This window comes from Protomyctophum parallelum, assembly GCF_964188405.1.
Source record: "Protomyctophum parallelum genome assembly, chromosome: 17".
Lineage (NCBI taxonomy): Eukaryota > Metazoa > Chordata > Actinopteri > Myctophiformes > Myctophidae > Protomyctophum > Protomyctophum parallelum.
This window is the reverse complement of record NC_139719.1, coordinates 39,876,515-39,898,282: the sequence shown is the minus strand read 5'-3', so window position 1 is coordinate 39,898,282 and position 21,768 is coordinate 39,876,515. Positions and strand designations below refer to the sequence as shown.

The following is a 21,768-nucleotide window of genomic DNA, read 5'->3' as shown; positions in this document are numbered from 1 at the left end:
CTTTGTCCGCGGAGTAACCGTCTTTAAATAAATACCTTTTGAAATGCATTGGGATTCATTTCCTGGGCCTGACGTCGTCATGAAGGGGGGCGGGACTGGACCTGGCGTCGTCATGAAAGGGGGCAGGACTGGACCTGGCGTCGTCATGAAAGGGGGCAGGACTAGACCTGGCCTCGTCATGAAAGGGGGCGGGACTGGACCTGGCGTCGTCATGAAAGGGGGCAGGACTGGACCTGGCGTCGTCATGAAAGGGGGCAGGACTAGACCTGGCCTCGTCATGAAAGGGGGCGGGACTGGACCTGGCGTCGTCATGAAAGGGGGCAGGACTAGACCTGGCCTCGTCATGAAAGGGGGCGGGACTGCAACGCACTATATGGAGTCATACAATACTGTATGTCTGAGTGACTTCAAGTTCATAGGTCCACCTGGCGGAGATATGCACGATGTCACTTTGGTGTGTTTGATGAAATGCATGTTTATACCTTTTAGTGCACGGCATCTTTACTCATCTGATAAATAAGAAATCACACCCGGTGTGAAGTGAGCAGTGCGGGTAGCAGTGGGCGGGGCCAAACGAAAGGTGTTCCTTCTATCATATATCATATATCAGTGATATGATAACCCTGATATTGACATCTCTGATAGACAACATAGACAATCATTAGAAAGAAGAAAATAAAGGCAGGAGACAACACTATTTGTTTTGTTTTTCTTCTTATAAATTATTTGATCGGCCCAAAACATAGTGTTGTTCATTGTCATGATTTGTCACGATCCGAGTTGGCTTTGTCCGCGGCGTAAACCGTCTTTAAATAAATACTTTAAGAAAAGCCTATGGGCAAAATGCATTTGGATTAATTTCCTGGGCCACTCGTCGTTCTGAAAGGGGGTGGGACTGCGACGCTCTATAGGGATGCCTGTTTTTTGAGTACCCACCCCAAAGAACAGCAATATGTCGGTCCCTATGTTTAGGGTACCAATAGGGGCAAAATTGGAGTGTGCATAAAAGAGAGAGAGAGGGGAGGGAGGGAGAGATATACTGCACCACTCAGTTCACACAGGTGTGATTTCTTTTAATTATGAGCTTACAATGCAGTGTGATGTGTTAATTGTGAGCTTGTTGTGAGCAAGTTTTATTTTACCTTTTATGACATTTTCCCGGCTGTATAATGACCCAAAATGGGAGGGCTGGTTTTTTAGTGATTACTGAAATTATGGTTTATTGGTGCCATCATGTGTGTATTATAATTGTTTAAGTGTCTAAAATCTGATGAATCTAGCAAAATAATACATTCAGAGGTGGATGAAATATACATTCTGAGGTTAAATAGATGCGAGGGGGTGGAGAGATCATTCACAATCTCCAACACTGGTTTGTTCATCATCTCACATCTACAAAGCAGCTGTAATCAACAGTAAACCTTTCTATATATACAAGTCAGAATGAAACTTGAATTCTGCCTCTCAATCAAACCCTCTGGGGGTTTGATTAGCTGGGTGTTTTTGAGTGGCGCAACCACTCCTATAGACAGCTATGTGTGTGGTTGGGGGTCTGTCTGTCCCTGTGTACCTGGATGTTTGTTTGACACCACCAAGTGTCGCTGTTGCACAGCCTAACACACAGACACAGACACAAACAGGCCAGGGAGGAGGGCTAGTACAGTACAGTACAGTACAGTACAGTAGCCTACTACTCACTTCAGACAGGTCTGATTATTTTCCTGTCTCAGTCTTCCCCAAAGGCTCAAAAGTGTCCGTCAGACACTAATTAGTAGTCCACTCAGCCATCCTAATTTGGCAGCAGAGGGAGTTCTACAACCTGTTTACGTCAGGGCAACGTGTTCTAGATTCTAGAACAACGTGGGGTCCGCCCGGGGAGCCCTTGAGGGCTGTGGTCCCCAGGTAAAATTAATAATAGTTGGGAACAAAGTGGACCGTTAAGCGTTATTCATAGTCTGGATTTTCAGTGGTGAGGTGACCACCGAACTACCACATGACATGCACGAGCCGCTGTGAAGAGCAAACCACCGCCCCAGCCCTTCTCTCTGTTTTTACTCGCCACCGCTCAATGTTATTTCAGCTCCGGTGGTCAGCTCACCACCGGAGCGGTGGTCACCTCACCACCGAAAATCCAGACTATGAATGAGCCTTTACAGGTCTGTAATTCTACCAAACCGGGAGGTCTTTGACATTGACAGAGCTTGAGCTTGTATATTATATGTACTATTCACTATTTCTTAAAGATTCTTTACAAAAATGTATTTATTTTTAGGATTATTTGTTATCTTAAAACATCTTTTGAAATAATAATTTCAAAAAAATGTAGGAAACGTAGAAAAAAAAGGATATTTACTTGCGACCCAACCCATTGTTTGGGAAACACTTCACAACAATCCTTTCAGCAGAGAGAAAAGGTTCTAGAATCTAGAGCAGGTGGAGTCACTCTGTTCCAGAACAGTGGTTCCCAGGGGTCCTTGATTGGTTTCCAGGGGGTCCACACAGCCGAACTATACTAATTACATCCCTTACAGATCTGTAACTCAGAGTTATGGGGGTCCGTGCGGGCTCATATTCCTGCAGAGATCTGCTCAATCCCCCGCTCATCGATTCCTGCTCTTGGTCTTGACGGTTTTCGTTTTGTTCCAGTCCCTCAGTCCCTCTGGAAGGGACATGACCTCGTCGGCTCCGCCGGTCCCCTCCACAAACTCCTCGTACGTGGACAGCTCGACGAAGGGCCTGGGCCCCAGCATCTCCACCATGTCGGCCTTGTCCAGAACCTCGTTCTCCAACAGACGCTGGGCCACCATCTCCACGTCGGCCTTCTTGTCCGTCAGGAGGCTGTAGGTTCGCCGGAAAGCGCCGTCGATCAGAGAGCGGACCTCGGCGTCGATGAGCTTCGCCGTGGCCTCGCTGTAGGGCCTCTCCAGGAACACCTCGTCTTGGCGCTGTGGCTCGAACGAAACCAGGCCGACCTTTTCGTTCATGCCATACTGGACTATCTGGGCGTACGCACTCTGTGTGACCTTTTGCAGGTCGTCCTGAGCTCCGGTCGTGATTCGCTCGAAGAAGATCTGCTCGGCCACTCGTCCGCCCAGAGACATGCACATCTTGTCCAGCAGCTGTTCTTTGGAGTACAGATACTGGTCGTTGGGAACGTACAGGTTATAGCCCAGATTTTTACCCCTGGGAATGATGGACACCTTGACGAGTGGGTCGGCGTGTTCCAGGAACCAGCCAGCTACAGCATGACCGGCCTCGTGGTACGCAACCGTCCTCTTCTCCTCCGGCTGTAAAACCCGAGACCTCTTCTCTAAGCCCGCCACGACTCTCTCTATGGCTTGTTCAAAGTGCTTCTGGTTGATGCCGTCCGAGAGATAGCGAGCGGCAATCAAGGCAGATTCATTGCAGATGTTGGCGATGTCGGCGCCTGAGAAACCGGGCGTAAGAGTGGCCATTTTCTTGGCCAGTGCATCACTGTCCGTGTCGGCGTCCAATTTCAGGGGCCCGAGGTGAACTTTGAAGATGGACGCCCGGCCTTTGATATCTGGAGGGCTGAGATAGATCTGTCTGTCGAAGCGTCCAGGTCTCCTCAGAGCCGGGTCCAGTACCTCGGGTCTGTTGGTTCCAGCTAGCACCACAACGTTTGTGGTTGGGCTAAACCCGTCCATCTCCACCAGTAGCTGGTTGAGTGTATTCTCCTCTTCACAATAACCCCCCGCAGGACTCCTTTTGCCTCGCTTCCTGCCCAAGGAGTCGATCTCGTCGATGAACAGAATGCAGGGAGCATTCTTACGAGCCAGAACAAACAGATCTCTGACCCTGGCGGGGCCCACGCCCACAAACATCTCGACGAACTCGGAGCCGTTGACGGCTATGAACGGAACTTTGGCCTCTCCAGCTGTGGCTTTAGCCAGCAGGGTCTTACCTGTCCCTGGAGGTCCCGACAGAATGGCCCCCTTGGGGATCTTGGCTCCCAGGTCCTGGTATTGCTTTGGGTTCTTCAGGAAGTTGACAAACTCCATGATCTCCAGTTTGGCCTCGTCGCAGCCGGCCACGTCTTTAAATCGGACGTCTATTTTGTCCTTCACGACCTTGGCCGTGGTCTTGCTGATGCTGAACAGCTGGCCCATGCCCAGGCCGGGCTTCAGAGAATGCCAGCATCCCCACATGATGCAGAAGAACGTGATCCAGCTCAGGAGGAACGTCCAGTCGCGTGCCGTGGTGTAGCGAACGGGCAGTCTGTCGACCGACTTGACGCGCAGTTCATTCTGAGCGGCCTCCAGGTTGCTCTCCAGCGTTTCCACGCTGCCGATGTTGAACCACACATAGCCGTCCACCGGCGTGTTCCCCGGGGAGAACACCACTCGGGCGTACTGCTTGTTCACCACTTCGAGGCGTTCGACCACTTCTTTAGCGAGGTAGTTGTTGCCAAAGTCCTTCCAGGTCACTTCTCTCCCTCCGTCGTGGTAGAGTGAATAGTAGGTGAGGGCTACTCCGCTCAGGAAGTACAAACAGAACTGCAAACAACTGTGCCAGCTAGGGTAGACTTGACGATCCCTTCGCTTCTTAATTCTCCGTCTTAAGGTCATGGTCTTCTGATTCCTGTTTTCCAGCAGAACTTGTCAAAGCAAGAATTAAGAATAGCTGCTTAGCTGCTGGACATGGTTATATAGGCCGTAGTATGTATGACGTAAGAGATATGGTCATTTGTGGTCATTTGGTCCCAGCAAAACAGGCACAGATTTGACTTTGACTTTGACTTTATTAATTCATGCTTGCAGTGGAGCCGAGGCCCCACTGAAAAAACTGCAGAACTTTACAAATTGATACATGGTAATAATAATAATAATAAAATAGACTAAAAACACACAATTATAAGGTTAAACATTTTCAGGGCAGCAGAGCATGGTCATGTATGCAGTTCAGGTGGCCATACTGTGTTACTATACTGTGTTTTTGTGCAGCTAAATAGTGTCATTATATAGCCTGACTGCAGTGTGCACTGTTGAATTTTTCAGCCTGTTGGTCTTGGCCTTGGGTTCGGGTTCAGCCAGCTTGTGTTGGTTCCTCAAAGTCCTGGCAGTGCAGCTGCCTCGTGTTGGAGGTAGCAGGTCATGCAGAGGGTGTTGTTCATCGTGCATGTCCTTGACCATCTTCACTGCAGCCTCCTCCCTCCTGCTCTGGAGTGATGGTAGGGGTTGTGAGATGTTACCAGCTCTCCTTTTGATGATTTTGCAGGCACGTGTCTGGACTCGCTCTAGCTCTGCCTGTTGTTTCTTAGAGCAGCCCACTAGGAGCACTGAGCTGTATTCCAGACACGGCCTGATGAGAGTGGTGTAGATGGTGACGAGGTCATCTGCAGGTAGTCCGTGTCTCGCCATAACCGTGAGATAGTGCAGCCGCTTAGAGGCAGTTTTTATTGCATTTTCAATGTGCACATCTCCAGTCAGGTTTTGGTCAAGGTGGTATCCTAGATACTTTGATGTTTCCACAACAGGTACCTCCTGTCCCCCCAGCATAAGCGGGGGAGGTTGTGGTGGGTTCCGTGAGAAACATATTCTGAGTTCAACCGACTTTTTCCCGTTGAGCATCATTTTGTTCTTTTCTGCCCATTCGTCCAGCCTTTGTGCCTCCAGGCGCATTGATGTGTCTGACATGATGCTAGATATGGGAATCGCTCTCGACAGCCCGATGTCATCTGCGTATCCAACATCAAGAGTGTCCTCAAACACAGCGTCCCGGGTAGCCATATAGAGGAGGAAGACATATGGGGAGACGACCCCCCCTTGTGGCACCCCAGATGTGACTTCAATCCAGGGGCTGTGGGCCCCATTTGCCGCCACTCTTTGTCTCCTCCCTGTGATGTAACTGTGTAGCCAGGCTGTCAGAGATGGGCATAGTGCTAAGTCCAGTATGTTTTGCATCAGGGTCCCGTGGTCAATTCGGTCAAATGCTTTTGACATATCTGCCAACAGTACTCTGACCATTGTTGGTTTAGAGTCGGTCTCAGTGAGCCAGGTGTGCATTGCTCTGACTAAGGCTGTTGTGGTACTGTGCTTGGGCAGATATGCATATTGGTTTTTACACACGTTGAGCACTGTGGGCATACGTTTTTTCAAGACAAAACGTTCTATTATTTTGCCAACACAGGAGGTTAGAGAGATGGGACGCCAGTCTGAGATTGAGCCAGGGTCTTGGCCTTTGGGTATGGGACAGACATTTGACTCTTTCCATATATTGGGAACACACCCCTGTTGGTAAGAGCAGTTGGCCAGATGTGTAATGACCGGGGCCAGGTCCTCTGCCTGTTCTTTAAGCAGCCAGGTTGGGATGCCGTCCGGCCCACTTGCTTTCCGGGGGTCCAGCCGAGTAAGGGCTAGCTTCATCTCACCTATGCTGCAGATGTCACTCTGTGTGGGAGGTCTAGGTAAGGGGTAGACACAATAGGGCGTTGTCTCAATCCATGATTTGGAAAATAAATTGTTCAGAGCTTCTGCAACTTCATTTTCCTCTACTCCCTGTATTCTGATTTTTACTTCCGGTGATTTAGTTCGTCCTAGGCCTTTGTTTATAAAGTCCCACCACTCCTTAGGGTTCTTTTTCTTTAGATTTTGCATTTCATTTTTATAATATTTGGTTTTTGCCTTGTGTATGAGTCTTTGGACGGAGTTTCTGATTTCTCTCCATTTTCCCACTTTACCCCATTTATTATGGGCTTTTTGTCTTTTCTTTATAGCCTGCTTTATTTTCTCCGTCATCCATGGTTTGTCCGCAGTTGTTATTTTTTTCTGTCTCACAGGCATGCATATGTCCATTGCTGTCTGTATATAGTTATTAAAACTTGCTGCCTTGGCGGTGATGTCCTCAGCCTCATATACAGCAGACCAGTTGGTCATGGCGATGCATGTTGACAGAGCTTCTTTTCTTTCTGTAGTCACTAACCGGCCCCTCCTCCGCTTCACCTGTTGTTTCTGCCCTGTTGTGTTTAATGGGCTCAACACCAGACATTTATGGTCGCTGGCACCCAGGGGGGCAAGGGTGGATGGGGGACTGTACAGTTTGGCCATATTTGTAAAAATCAAGTCCAAGATGGCCTGCCCTCGGGTCTGGCGTTTAACTACCTGCCGAATATCAGGGTGGGAGGAGGTTAACATTTTTGTGGGCAATTTGTTGAAATCTCCACATAAATATAATCCCATATTAGGGAAAGACACTTTAATTGCGTCTATAGTGTTTATTAAATACTCCAGAGTTCTATCCTGGCACAGTTTTTTGTTTGCCCAGGGCGGGTGATACAGATTCCCCACAAACATAGTTGAGACACTGCTGGGGGTCCGACGCGGTTGTATTTGGACCCATGCACACTCAATGTCATCGCTCTCCAGGTCCCTTCTCCTTTTTGCCTGCAGTCTATCATGACAGTACACAGCCACGCCCCCTCCACTTTTTCCATTTCTGTCTCTCCTAAAGAGCTGGTAATCCTTGATCGACAGCGAATCATCCGGTATGTTATCGTGAGCCCACGTTTCAGTAACGCATCCGATGTCTGCATCTAGCGTTTGCAGCAATAGTTCATATTCGTCAGTCTTATTTATCAAAGATCTTGCATTACAGAGGGTTAGCTTTGGCATTCGGGGCTGCTCTCGCTCCGGTTTTTCAAAGCGTATTTCAGACAGGACACTCACCCGTTTCCTCCTATGTTTAGGATTCGGTCTGTGTCCTTCCAAAATTGTTATTTTTTGCTGTCTGTTTTTACCGGCTTTGGATCCTCTTGCCCGGCTTCTTTTGCGGATAATCCCGAGGCTTTCCAGCATTTGTTATGTATTCCCATTCAGCTGGGCTGTGCTTTTCCTTAGACCTTTTAGGAAGTGCGGAGAGTATTTGCGATTATTTACTCCTTCCATTTCCAATTAGTTTTCCCGATGGCGACACATGATGCAAGAACAATTCCCAGCAAGCTGCCTTGAAGAAATAAAAATAAGAAACAACTAAAACCTAAATAAAACACTTAAAAAGTCGAGGGCACAACACCAGCGATGATGCCATATGCTGATCTTTATTAGCATCCACAGACACACATAGGCAATACATACGACACAGGGAATACTAATACTGTGATCAAAGACATCTTCAAATTTAAATACATCTTTATATATATAATCTATATATATTATATAATCTATATATATATATATATATATATATATATATATATATATATATATATATATATATATATATATATATAAAGAACAATCTCATGTATTTCAATTTGATTCTTTTCTTTGATCACAGATATTTTTTATTTTTATTGTATGTATGTATATATATATATATATATACACACACATTAAAAGCAAAACTAATATTCTATTTCGATTTTGGAACACTAATGTGCAGTACATCTTCTACTCCAGCAGGTGTCAACATGGTGCTGCAAAAAAATAATTCACTGTCGTGTGTACGCCACATTGCATCTCCAGGGACAACGCACGCACACACACACACGCGCACACACACACACACACACACACACACACACACACACACACACACACACACACAGTGAAGATAAGAGTGAAGGCGAGGGGGGCGCGCTGGCTCATACAGACAGCAGAGAGCAGGTGGAGTGACGACACCTGCCGTACATTATTGTGGCAGTTTTTTTGGTTGTTTGTTGCTGTTGTTGTTGTTGTTGTTGTACACAGGAGGAACAGGGTCAAAACAAACAACAGCTGGGACCATTGGACGCGCGTTTGGACGAGAGAGAGAGAGAGAGAGAGAAAGAGAGAGAGAGACTATAGTTGCGACACAGTAAACATAGCGACCAGGCAACCACCAGCCGACGGCGTGTGCATGCTGCTGCTGCATATATCGTTTACAGCGATCCATTGCAGTTATCAGTGAAATGACAGGACTATATTAACATTATCTTCCGTTACATTCCGTATAGTTATTATTAGTTATGGTCCTGCAGTGTTTGAGCTGCAGAACCAGCCAGAGTGGACTATCACTATATCAGCTGTAGACGCCTGTATAACCACCAGACAGACAGGCCACCTGCACACCCTCCTGCCCTGGCTGCCGAGAGAGGAAGACCACCACCACATCCAGACCAGCAGACCCCCTGTAGGCTGCCCAGACAGAGAGAGAGACAGACCACCACCAGACAGACCCCCTGTACACCCTGCAGGCTGCCCAGACAGAGAGAGAGAGAGAGAGAGAGGGGCCATGCAGCAGACACTGAGCCCCTCCGGTCACTATAGTTGGGCTGCTGTCTGATCGACAGTCACCATTGTGTCAGCCCAGGAGAGGGGCTCTACTGTCCGCCAGACGCCATGAAGGACACCGGGGAGTCCAAGGACCACCAGCTCACTGTGAGTTGTTAAAAGTAGTCTGTAGTCTACATTTATATTGTACATTTATAATATATACATGTATATTGATGGATTGCACTTGTTGTTGTTGCCACTGTATGCTTTAGGCTGTAGGCACACTGTACACATACAGTATGTATGAATAGTACAGTGTACTATTCAGGGGCGCCTGGCCCTGTTTATTGTAATGACACAGTGTCCCCCGATTGAGTCTGGTCAAGGCAAACGCCCACAAAAAAGACTATTGTCACCTCAGTGTTGCATTATTATTATTTACTAAGTGGGAGAAGAAGAATAAGAAAAGCAATATACGTATATGCTGTGGAATTGACTGGTCTTAAATATTACATGAACAGAACATTAGGGGTGTAACGATAATGTAACTGCATCGAAAAATCGAAGTATATCGGAATGAAAACAGCAACATTGACTATGTATCGTATCGTTTTGCAATGCAAATAATCAATTGTATCAATACTACATTTTTTGTGCAAGGTATTTAGCCATTTCATTAGTCCATTTGGTTCTATTTGCAGAGTCAATGGATACATGTATCAACAGACAGATGATTTCACTGTGTAGGCCTACTATTTGCAATAAATAACGAATTTATTTTATTATAGTTTGGATTCTATTTCTAATTCCTCTGAGTGGCGTTTTATCGCTATTATGATATCAGGATGTTTTCTTTGTTGTTGTTAAAATAAATCACACTTGCGTGAAGTGAGGGCCGGGGCGCCCACTATACGTATCTACATCGACCACATGACGTCTTATGCAATTCTTTAGTGCCCCTAAACAAACATTAAAGTCCATGGACTTGGCTTTAGCTATTGACAAATACGCACTACGAGCTTGTAGGCCTGCGAGCTTGTAGATCTGCTATTTTTATAAAATCGTGAAAATGGGGCGCAAATCTTTGAATATATATTCTTTCAGAGAGAACGTTTTTAACGCAAATCTTTGCTTCTTGGGGGGTTGAGCTCCACTGACAGGTTTTTCCGAAAACGTTTAGGATTAATAATCAGCCTCGCATCTAAATGGGTTAAAAGTCCATAGACTTCACTGGCAAACAAGTTACATCACAAGTGCTCTCAAAATCCCATAGACTTGGCTACCATATGATGTTATATCTTCAAAATCCATATATATTGGAGAGGCTGTATGTATATATATATATATATATATATATATATATATATAGTGCCCCTCACAAAGTTAGAATATATTAGATGTAATAACCGGCAAAAAAAGGTCTAAAAACTTAATTAGCCAGGCTAATCAAGGTCTAAATGTAGACCGTCTATATATAGACGTTGAAACGACGTTGTTTCAAAGCCTAGACTGCTAAAAAACTTTCATTTCTAGACTATTTTTACCCCAGTTTTTAGACGGTCATTTAGACGTCTAAAAGCCAACTTAAGCCCAACACACACCGGCTCCGTCCGACGCGGCGCGACGCGTTGCCGCGCGGCGCCGCCTGGAAAATAGAACTGGTTCTATCGGCGCGCCAGGCGAGGCGCCAGCGTGCGTCGGACGCCGCCGGTGTGCGATAGGTTCATTGAAAATAATGGAGGCGGCTGTTTTGACACGCGGCGGTCGCAGACGGTGTGTGATGGGCTTTATTGCTCAGTGGGAAGAGGTTTCTGCCCGACAGCCACGACATTATCCCATTTAGGCCTGAAAAAAAGTCTTCTGAAAGAATATATATTCAAAGATTTGTGCCGCATTCTCACGATTTTTCAAAAATAGCAGACCTACAAGCTCGTAGATCTTGTAGATGGAGCTTGGAGCTTGTAGATCTGCTATTTCTCAATAGCTAACATAATGCTTATTTAAAGTTGGCTCTCTGAAGCAGCACACGTGGGTTTGTCCATCAGCCTCCAGAACAGCGATGCTTATGCAGTAACGTCCTGCGGCCCTGCATATGTCTGAATAATTCAACTGGTTTTAGTTCCCTCTGCAGGCCTCTACTGTTGTCCACTTTACATGACACACTATAAAGGTGCTGACTGAATAATGGGGCCCGTTTAACCCATTTAGAGTAGACCTGACGTCGAAATTAACAAACAATGTCTATAAAGTCCTACACGTTTTCTGAAAACCCTATGTTTCTGTGTCAGTGGTGCTCAATATTTCATGTCAAGGACCCCAAAAATTATATGTAATTGGCTGCCGAGCCCCATCTGAAAGCATGTTGTTCCAGGGACCCCGCAGAAGCAAAGATATGAGTTCAAAACGTTCGCTCTGGTAGAATATATATTCAAAGATTCGAGGCACATCTTCACGATTAAAAAAAAAAATAGCAGACCTACAAGCTCATAGCGTGCCACCGAGTGGCGTGCTACGAGATTGTAGATCTGTTATTTTTCAATAGCTGAAGTATAACATAATGCTTAGTTAAAACACCAAAGTAATGGGCTAAAGGCCCGCTGCATGCTCTCTCTGGTGGGCCCTATACAGAACACTCAGATATATTTATAACCACTAGAGTGTCAGCCCTGACACTGGGAGGTCGGGGGTTCGATCCCCGGCCGGGTCATACCAAAGACTGTAAAAATGGGACCCAATGCCTCCCTGCTTGGCACTCAGCATCAAAGGGTTGGATTGGGGGGGTCAAATCTACAAAGCAAATTATTCCCGAGCGCGGCACGGCTGCAGCTCACCGCTCCTTGGCTGCGGCTCACCGCTCCAAGAGATGGGTCAAATGCGGAGAACAAATTTCACTGCGGTAATAACGTGTGTGACAAATCGTATCGACTTTGAGACCATTGAAATACCCGAGACCACATTCTACACATGTCTTCTAAATCATGACCCTTTTGACCACCGACTTCCATCTTAAAATATGTTGTTCCAGGGACCCCCCCCTTATGTGTCAGACGGCCCATCGCGGTCCTGTCGCTGTATAGTCGCGTTAGAGTTAATCATACCTCCCGTTGTTGTCGATCGCCTCAGGAGTGTTTTGGCTACATCTAGCTACTTCAGCCACGTCCGGGATAGCATCCGATCCGTCGCTATACGTGCTCCGCTGCTATAAATCGCTAAAGAGATCCAGTAGAAGTAAAAGACAAATCATTTTGCACTTGCTTGCATGCTGAAAATAGCCGATCTACAAGCTCACAACACGACGCGCTGCGACGTGGTGACAGAATGTGACTAAAACTAAATTAAATCATGTCCCTGCCTGCACATTCTGTGGCCGTCTGTCTGTCATTATGCCTCTTCATTCATTTTCTTTTCATTTCCCATCAGAGCTGCATAATTGAGTCTCTGTGTGAACGTTTAGAAGGAAGAACATGTTCCGTGATGAGCTGCTAAAATGTCACAGTACGTGTCCCTGTCTGCCCTGATATCTGTAGTTCTGTGACCCGTCCTGGTATATTGAAGATTTGTTAACGTCACAAAGATAAAAATCGAATTATACTAAGATCAGCCATGACGACCTTCTTGGACTCATTTTCATTTTGATAATGGATGTTTTTTCTCCTTTCTTTTGTGGAGAACTAAAGAGCACCTTCTAACAACTCTTCACAAGACTTAAAATGCTGTATCATATATCTGTCTCACAGTGTTTTCGTCGAGTAAAACTGAGATGAAAAATGTTCGTCGACTACCTTTTGTCACTGACGAAAACTACATGGAAACAACAATTTCATCAACAAATACAAACTGGGAGGAGACCCGGGGCAGACAAAGGCGCAGTTGGAGGAAACACATCGACTCACTGGCCTTGGAACGTCTCGGGATCCCCCCAGGAGGAAGCCACTAATGTTGCTCTGGAGAGGGACGTTTTGTTCAGCTTCTCCCAGCTGATGGCCGCCGCTCAGATGGTAATGATGAGCGGCTCTTCTGGAGCATCAGAGCTTCACCATCCCAAACATGTGACCTCTGGCCTTCTCTCTGCGTCTCTTCCAGGTGGCGTTGAGGATCAGACCAATCAGTGACACCGAGCAGGAGGAGGCCGCCACCGTCGTGGCCCACAGAGTGGACGAGCAGGTACACAGAGAGAGAGAGAGAGAGAGACCATTCTCTGTTGTTGTTGAAGCCTAATTTCTATGGTGTCGAAAAAGAAACAGATCTCCACGCCAACACCACGCCGTGACGCAACACATTGCTAGCGTGCAGATCTGTTCTTTCTAAGTTACATGCAGCTTTGCGTGACGGTGTCTCTGTGCGTGCTAGTGCTGCTGGTTTGAAAACACACACACGCAATCACGCACACACACACGCACACGCACACACACATGCACGGGAGAGAGAGAGAGAGCGAGCGAGAGAGAGAGAGAGAGAGAGTGATTGACGGATGGAGTGCGTTTGATTGATGGACTGTGATGATTGATTGATGAGTGTGTGTGTTTGTGTCTGTGCATGTGGTCGGTATGTGGTCTAGCATCCTGTTGACTTACGTCATGTGTGAATGCAACACGCGCACACGCACACATTTTCTGGGTCACACACACGTGTGTGTGTGTGCATGCGTGTGTGCGTGCGATCAGTGTCGTTTCCTCTGTGAGTGACAGCCTCTGCTCTGCATGTATAATGCATCCACAGCCTCCGGGGTCACACAGTGTTTTATAATGCATCCACAGCGTGGCCTCGGGGTCACACAGGCAGCACACAGTGTTTTTAAAGTGGACATTTCACCGCTGGAAGGAACTGCAGTCGCTCAACGCTAATAGAGCACCGATGTCTGACGTTGAGAAACGTACTTTTTGCTCTTTAGATACCTCTATAAAATTACACAGTGTACTGTACACATCGAAAAGCAACACAGCAGACAATGTGTTACATGTCTGCTTTACAAAAGATCTCTGCAGTCATTCAGAATTGATTGCAATTGCAATTGCTTTCTAGAGCAAGGATGGCTATATTTTAGCTCGCTAGCATTGACGCTATTTATTTAGCACAAGATGTGATCTGTTTCTGTGCTGCGTGCGCAGCCTCTCCAATTTCACGCTTGCGCACACCACTCGTGCTCACACAGGTACACAGGTAAACAGGTACACAGGTACACGGACATTGCTGGATGTAGGAGTGGTTGCACCACTCAAAGAATTACTCACTTGTTAGTTGCTACGTTAGTTTCTACGTTCTAGATAGAAACTTCAAATCCAACTTTTTGAAATTGACTTTTGCATTTATTTGTTTATCTGTCAAAACATCGTGTGTGTGTGTGGGGGGGGGGGAGTCTATAGGACTGTTGTGTCTCACTGGCATGGGACCCAACGACGACCTGACCTGTCTGGCATCACATCAGACGGTCTGCACTATGGCAGGCTCCAGCATGTGCATGAGGTCCCCGAGGGGCCACATTTTAACCACAGAGCCACTGGCTCCAGCATGAGGTCCCCGAGGGGCCACATTTTAACCACAGAGCCAATTATATCTGGGAGCCCACTTAGCAACAGCACCCATGTTTGTGTGAGATGATGATGATGATGATGATGATGGACGCAGTGTGAATGAGCGGAGATGAGGATAGTGTCTGGCAGCCTGCTGAGGTTGGACTCCTACCCGCTGTAAGCAGATTGAGGGCATTAAGTGGGCGTAGAGAGCAAGGGAGAGAGAAGGTGGCACTTCTTTTAACCCATTTAGACCTGAATGTCTTCATTTTCCGTCTCAACACTGTACAGATTAACTGAACCTATATGAACTTTCAGTTCCTATTCGTCGGTATCACGATGAAAACTTAAGTTTTAAAGACCTAGAATACAATAAAATGACCCCCGCACACCATCCCAATTTTATTTAGGCAACGTCAATAGAGCGTCGCAGTCCCGCCCCCCCCCCCTACCAGGGCCCAGGAAATGATTCCCAATGCATTTTTCCCCATAGACATTTCAAAAAGTATTTATTTAAAGACCTTTTAAGCGTCGTACAAAGCCAACTGGAGTCGTGACAAATCATGACAATAAAAACACAATATTTTGGACCAAACAAATAATTACAAAGAAGAAAAACAAGAAAGAAAAGTGTTGTAACCTGCCGTTTTCTTCTTCTTTCTAATGATCTGTTCGGCTCGAAACATTTTGTTTACTGTCATGATTTCTCACAACTCGAGTTGGCTTTGTACGAGGCTTAAAAGGTCTTTAAATAAAAGCTTTTTGAAATGTCTATGAGGAAAATGAACGGGGAATCATTTCCTGGGCCCTGGTAGGGGGGGGTGGGACTGCGACGCTCTATAGACCTCCATTCAGGCATGAGGAGACGTCTGATCCTTGCCTTTATTTATATATATATATGTGACTAAATTCGACTGAGGGACTGCCATTGGATTTTTTTGAATTTTCGTTTTTTCATGTCATATGAAAGCAGGGAATCATAGCTTCAAATTGACATATTGGTTGTTCAGTTTGACCCACCAGTTTTGGAGATATGGCTTATAGAGTGATGTCTTGCAGAGAAACAGCGAGTTGAGAAAAGAGGCTTGAAAGGTTCACTTCTGTGGACTCTAACATTACACCTATAGCTCCATGTTTAAGCATTTATTTCATATTTACATGTCTTCTGTGGTCTCTAACATTACACCTAGCTACATGTGTAAGCATTTATTTCATATTTACATGTCGATTTCAGCTCTGACACTTATTTCAGACATGCTCTAGTATGTGAAGAGACTGCCTGTGATATTAACTAATAAAATAAATAAAAAGCTGGAATGTGCGCGATGGCAGTCTCTCAGTCAAATCTGGTCACATATATTTATTGTATATATATTATATATATTGTATATATATATATATATATATATAGATATACGCACCCGTCTCTGAGCTGTGTGCATTAACACCTTGCCTTTTCCAAGGTTTTAAAGATAAAATATCGTGACCTTTTTATTTATGAAGTCATAGTGTTTTGCCAATAACGTGGGGGCTCGACTTTATTCGTCATAGGATAAATAATTGAGAGTGCCTCTCTCTCTATACTTGGGGACATGTTTTTCACTTCATCATTAGTCAAACATGAGTCATTGCGCTGAGGCACACACTGTGCAGTTAACCCATTCTGGACGGGAACGCCTTTTGGTGTTTTAAGCATTACGTTATACTTAAGCTATTGAAAAATAGCAGATCTACAAGCTCACGAGCTTGTAGATCTGCTATTTTTTTTTTTTAATCGTGAAAATGTGGCGCTCGTCTTTGAATATATATATATTCTTTCAGAGCGAACGTTTTTTAACTCAAGTCTTTGCTTCTGGGGGGGGGGGGGGGTCCCTGGAACAACATATTTTCAGTTGGGGGTCCGTGGCCAAATACAGATAATTCTGGGCTTCTTTGACATGGAAAATGTTTGAGAACCACTGACATAGAAACATAGGCTTTTTTCTGAAAACTGTCATGATTTAGAAGACATTTTGTATAATCTGGTGTCGGGTCTAAATGTAATAATAATGGAAAGGTTAAAACATTCCTCTCAAAATGTGGCGTTACATTTTGACTGCTTTGTTCCGAAGTGGACCTTTCTTGTTATCTGCGTTGTTAACGCTCGTTCCTAATCTCCAGTCTCTCCACGCTTGACTTGAGAGCTTGAACTTTACAAACAATGATTTTACACCTGTTCTCTTGTGATGTGACGACGACAATGTTGACGTTTTGGCTTGAAAGGAATTGGTAACCTGCCACGATGTACTGTAGCAACTGAGACACAACTTAACCCATTCTGACCGGGCACCCATTTTGGTGTCAGCATCATGTTCATGAATCATCATGAATCTGATCTCAGGTCAGAATGGGTTGATCAGACCAGTGTGTGTACAGTGGAAACCTCGTTATGAATCTGATCTCAGGTCAGAATGGGTTAAACATTACAATATTCAATGTGGTTCACACATTGCCAAAGCATTTCCGGGGGTCCCCGGCCCAAAAACGTTGAGAACCCCTGCTCTAACCGAAGCCTTGGTGTGTGTGTGTGTCTTAGCCTGCTGGACTACCTGTGTGTTCTTGGTCGTTGCCGTTTGCACTCAGGCTGTGATGTTCAATTCAACTACTGGCAAATTATATTTTATCTGAATGGCACATTTCAGCCGACGGAAAGAATGGAGTGGATTCATGGCACATGATTTCACATTCATTAATATTATTGACGTTCATTGTTTGATTGGAATATTGATTCATTATAGACAATCCTCCTGTGCTGGTGTGAAAGGGGCAACTCCGGTCTCGACTGATGACCTCATTGGAAGCACAAACACACCGATATGTTTAGCATTACAGGGATTTAGCTGACACTAAATACCACTTATCCCCAATTGAACCGGAGCAATATCTATTAAGTGCATTAAACGGAATGGACTACATTTATATAATGCTTTTTCTATAGTCTCCCAAGCTGCACAGCTTTTCCTCTGCCAAAGACCATTGTCAGAGGTCTGGTCTCATGTTTACAGCCAAAGCTAAAGCATAACATAATGCTAACACCAAAAGGGGTTCCCGCCCAGAATGGGCTAATCTCGGGTGTCTTCAAGAGCTCAAGTAGACTTGTGCGTCGATGTCCAAACCTTTTTTTTCCCCAGAATATGTGGCCTAACACGCACACGCACAGGCAACGCACGCACACGTGCACAAGCGCACGCTTGCACACTCCCTTGCACACAGCCCTACACAAAATGCACAGGCTTGCTCACAGATATAGAACACGCCCCCTCCTGCCTTTGTGCAACAGGCAGACATGAAGCAATCGCCATATGGCAGACAGGACAGATTAGCTGACTGGATGGATATAGGTCTGTCTGTCACAAACAGGCATTACATTATCGCCTAGTAGTAATCTCAATCTTTTTTTTTTTTGCATAATAGTCACAGTAATAATTGTGGGGCGGCGGTGGCTCAGGGGGTATAGTGACAGGATGACAGCCGCAAGGTTCCCTGTTCGAACCCGGCCCGGCTCCCCCAGAGTTAGTGTCGAAGTAGACTGGGGTCCACCTATGGACCACGGACCCCCTAGCCTGGGGTCCACCTATGGACCACGGACCCCTAGCCTGGGGTCCACCTATGGACCACGGACCCCTAGCCTGGGGTCCACCTATGGACCACGGACCCCCTAGCCTGGGGTCCACCTATGGACCACGGACCCCCTATCCTGGGGTCCACCTATGGACCACGGACCCCTAGCCTGGGGTCCACCTATGCTTTCTATGGCATAGGCAGGATCCGCCGGGGGAATCTAAACGCAGCTGTGCGACATGAGACTAATTAGTTGGAGCGACAGAGAGAGAGAGGAGTGTGTGTGTACGTGTGTGTACGTGTGTGTACGTGTGTGTGAGTGTGCGTCAATTTAACAAAGGTGCAGACGATCAGAAATCAGCAGAGAGAGTGATCGACGTTTGCGTTGACCCAGACTTTTTTTTTTTCTCTCCCTGGAAATAAAAACGTCTGGGTTTCCGACCTATAGTGTCGAAGTGTCCTTGAGCAAGACTCCTTGATGTGCTGGTTGGTTTGATATATAAATGCAGCCTTTCCTATTTCATTTCCATGTTGAAATGTTTCATAATACTGTATTTTGAAACATTTTCAACAATTGCAGAAATAGCAGATTTCAAATGATAAGCCCAGAGGCGATGATGTCACTATGAGGGAGTCTTAGCCGGGGTTAAGCCTTGCCCCTCTCTCCCTCTCTCTCTCTCTCTCTCTCTGTCTCTCTCTCTCTCTCTCTCTCTCTCTCTCTCTCTCTGTCTCTCTCTCTCTCTCTCTCTCTCTCTCTCTCTCTCTCTCTCTCTCTCTCTCTCTCTCTCTCTCTCTCTCTCTCTAACATGATGCTAACACCAAAATGGGTGCCCGTTCAGAATGGGTTAAGAGACCTGTCCATCCTGTATTGCCATGGAGCACATTGTACACCACACACACACACACACACACACACACACACACACACACACACACACACACACACACACACGCACACCTTACCAGGGAGAACAGCTACGCTACGTTTATACAAAGTAAATCTTTTACTCTGACCGTGTACAAAAAGCTAACCAAATGGACCTGTGAGGGTCTGTCTGTATTGTATACTGTATTGTATTGTATGTAAACATCTACAAGGTAGATGGCATCGATAACGCAATAATGGCTTAATTTGTTACCGTGTGTTTGTAATAAATAGCGTACCCATACACGTATAACGTCTTCAGGTACTGTGTGATTTCAGTGGAGTAAAATGTACTATATTTGCTTCTGAGATGTTGCAGAGTAGACTTATTGTAAAATGGGCATAATATAAGTATAGTAATAAGTAGGTACAGTATACTTGAGGCCTTTTCAGACGTGGCGAGCGCACTACCAGTGATTCGTTCAACGTATTTGTCCCGGGCGCGCTCCCGTGAAATTGTCGCACTTTGCGTGCTCGTTTCGGTGCCCGTGGGCAACTATAGACCTGGATTGTATGTGTCCCGTGCCTCTCCCCCCCCCCCCCCCCCTGATTTCCTCCACTGCAGTGTAAACAGAGCAGGTGATGTTTTATCTCCTCCACTGCAGTGTAAACACAGCAGATGATGTTTTATCTCCTCCACTGCAGTGTAAACACAGCAGATGATGTTTTATCTCCTCCACTGCAGTGTAAACAGAGCAGATGATGTTTTATCTCCTCCACTGCAGTGTAAACACAGCAGGTGATGTTTTATCTCCTCCACTGCAGTGTAAACAGAGCAGGTGATGTTTTATCTCCTCCACTGCAGTGTAAACAGAGCAGGTGATGTTTTATCTCCTCCACTGCAGTGTAAACAGAGCAGGTGATGTTTTATCTCCTCCACTGCAGTGTAAACACAGCAGGTGATGTTTTATCTCCTCCACTGCAGTGTAAACAAACAGAGCAGGTGATGTTTTATCTCCTCCACTGCAGTGTAAACAGAGCAGGTGATGTTTTATCTCCTCCACTGCAGTGTAAACAGAGCAGGTGATGTTTTATCGGTGCCTCCTTAAAGGTATATTCAGTGATTTCACTCAAAAAACCTTAGGTTTCGTTTTTGGCTGGGACCTAAGCCTTTCATCCAATCAGGATAGAGAGCCAAAAACGAAACCTAAGGTTTTTTTGACCCCCAGGGGTTAACTGGGGACAGGGAGGAACTCCTTATATGGTCAGCACACTCTATAGTAGAGAGGATTATCACAACAAAACAAATAAATAAGTGATATTTGAATTAAGTGAAATCACTGAATATACCTTTAAGAGGGCCGACGGTCGGTCAGTCAGTCTGATGCTATGTTTAGCCCCCCCCCCCCCCCCACCCCCCCCGGCCCGGCTAGGATAAAGAACGGAGGCTCAACAACGGTGTGTTCACCCGATAAGGAGATCCTTCTGATCTCGACCTCTCTGCTGATTTCACCCAGCAGGCTTACATCACGCCGCCTGCCCCCTCCCTCCCTCCCTCGCGGGGAGGAGGGGGGGGGGGTGTGTGCAGTGCTGCTCGTTCTGTGCCAAATGTTGATACGGCATGGTATCTGTCTCTCACAAGACTCTGTGCTATAATAATCCGCCAATGGCACAACAAACAACAGACGAGGCTATAGGAGTGGACAACACTGGACAGAAGTATAGGCTATTCTACAACAGGTCGTTAAGAGGAAGCAATCTGATTGGTTGAAACGGTTTCTATAGCCGTTGATCAAACCAGCACTGTTCAATTATCTTTCTACTCGGCCTGTGTCTCATAGGAGGGCTGTGGGCAGTTCAGAAACCGTCTTCCAGTGACAGTGACAGTAGCTTGTATTCCCCATCGATGATGTCACTGGAAGACGGTGACATCTTCTCTCTCTCTCTCTCTCTCGAGGTCTACAGTCATTTTTTACACGGCTCATCATCTCATATCCTCCCCGTGTGAGATCACGAGCGACACAAACTGTTGCCATGCACGCTTTAACGATGCCAATTAGTACAGCTGTTCTCATTTGCACCTTTTGACTCTTTAAAACCCTGCGTGTGTGTGTGTGTGTGTGTGTGTGTATGTATGTGTGTGTGTGTGTTGGATTTGGAGCTAGTAAAGAATCTCTCCGGTAGGGGCAAGCCTGTCACACACACACACACACACACACACACACACGTGGGGAATGGTTTACAGCGAGGCCTGGTGGTCTCCATAGAGACTCCCAGACACGGTCAGGGCCTTTGTTTGTTTTCTCCTCCCTGCTCTCTGCTCTCCTCCATCGATATACAATCGATAATTTGCATAGCAAAACGATTCAATACCGATAATTTGCATGGAAAAAAACTATACAATACCGATAATTTGCATGTAGCAAAACGATACGATACAAAGTCAATGTTGCTGTTTTCATTTCGACGTACTTTTCGATTCTTGAAATTAAAATCGATTTTTCGATGCAGTTACTATATCAGCCCGTTGATGCGATTATGTAACGATTGTGAACTAGAGAGAAGGAGACGTGTGTGTGTG

The 21,768-nt window shown here is 45.9% G+C and overlaps 2 protein-coding genes across 2 annotated transcripts in view; one reads left to right on the top strand and one right to left on the bottom strand.

The window, feature by feature from the left end:
- Positions 1-2,600: 2,600 nt before the first annotated feature.
- On the bottom strand, positions 2,601-4,589 carry LOC310874760 (mitochondrial inner membrane m-AAA protease component AFG3L2-like; the record flags this gene model as incomplete). Its single annotated transcript, XM_083787623.1, has 1 exon — positions 2,601-4,589. One exon carries the CDS (start codon positions 4,587-4,589, stop codon positions 2,601-2,603), a length of 1,989 nt encoding a protein of 662 aa, XP_083643749.1.
- Positions 4,590-9,338: 4,749 nt separating this feature from the next.
- The window catches only part of LOC310874973 (kinesin-like protein KIF19), a gene marked incomplete at both ends in the record, with an annotated part of 80,653 nt that continues 68,223 nt past the window's right edge, over positions 9,339-21,768 (top strand). The window contains 2 exon segments of the mRNA XM_083787952.1: positions 9,339-9,377; positions 13,296-13,376. Coding sequence (XP_083644078.1) covers positions 9,339-9,377; positions 13,296-13,376 — 120 coding nt within the window.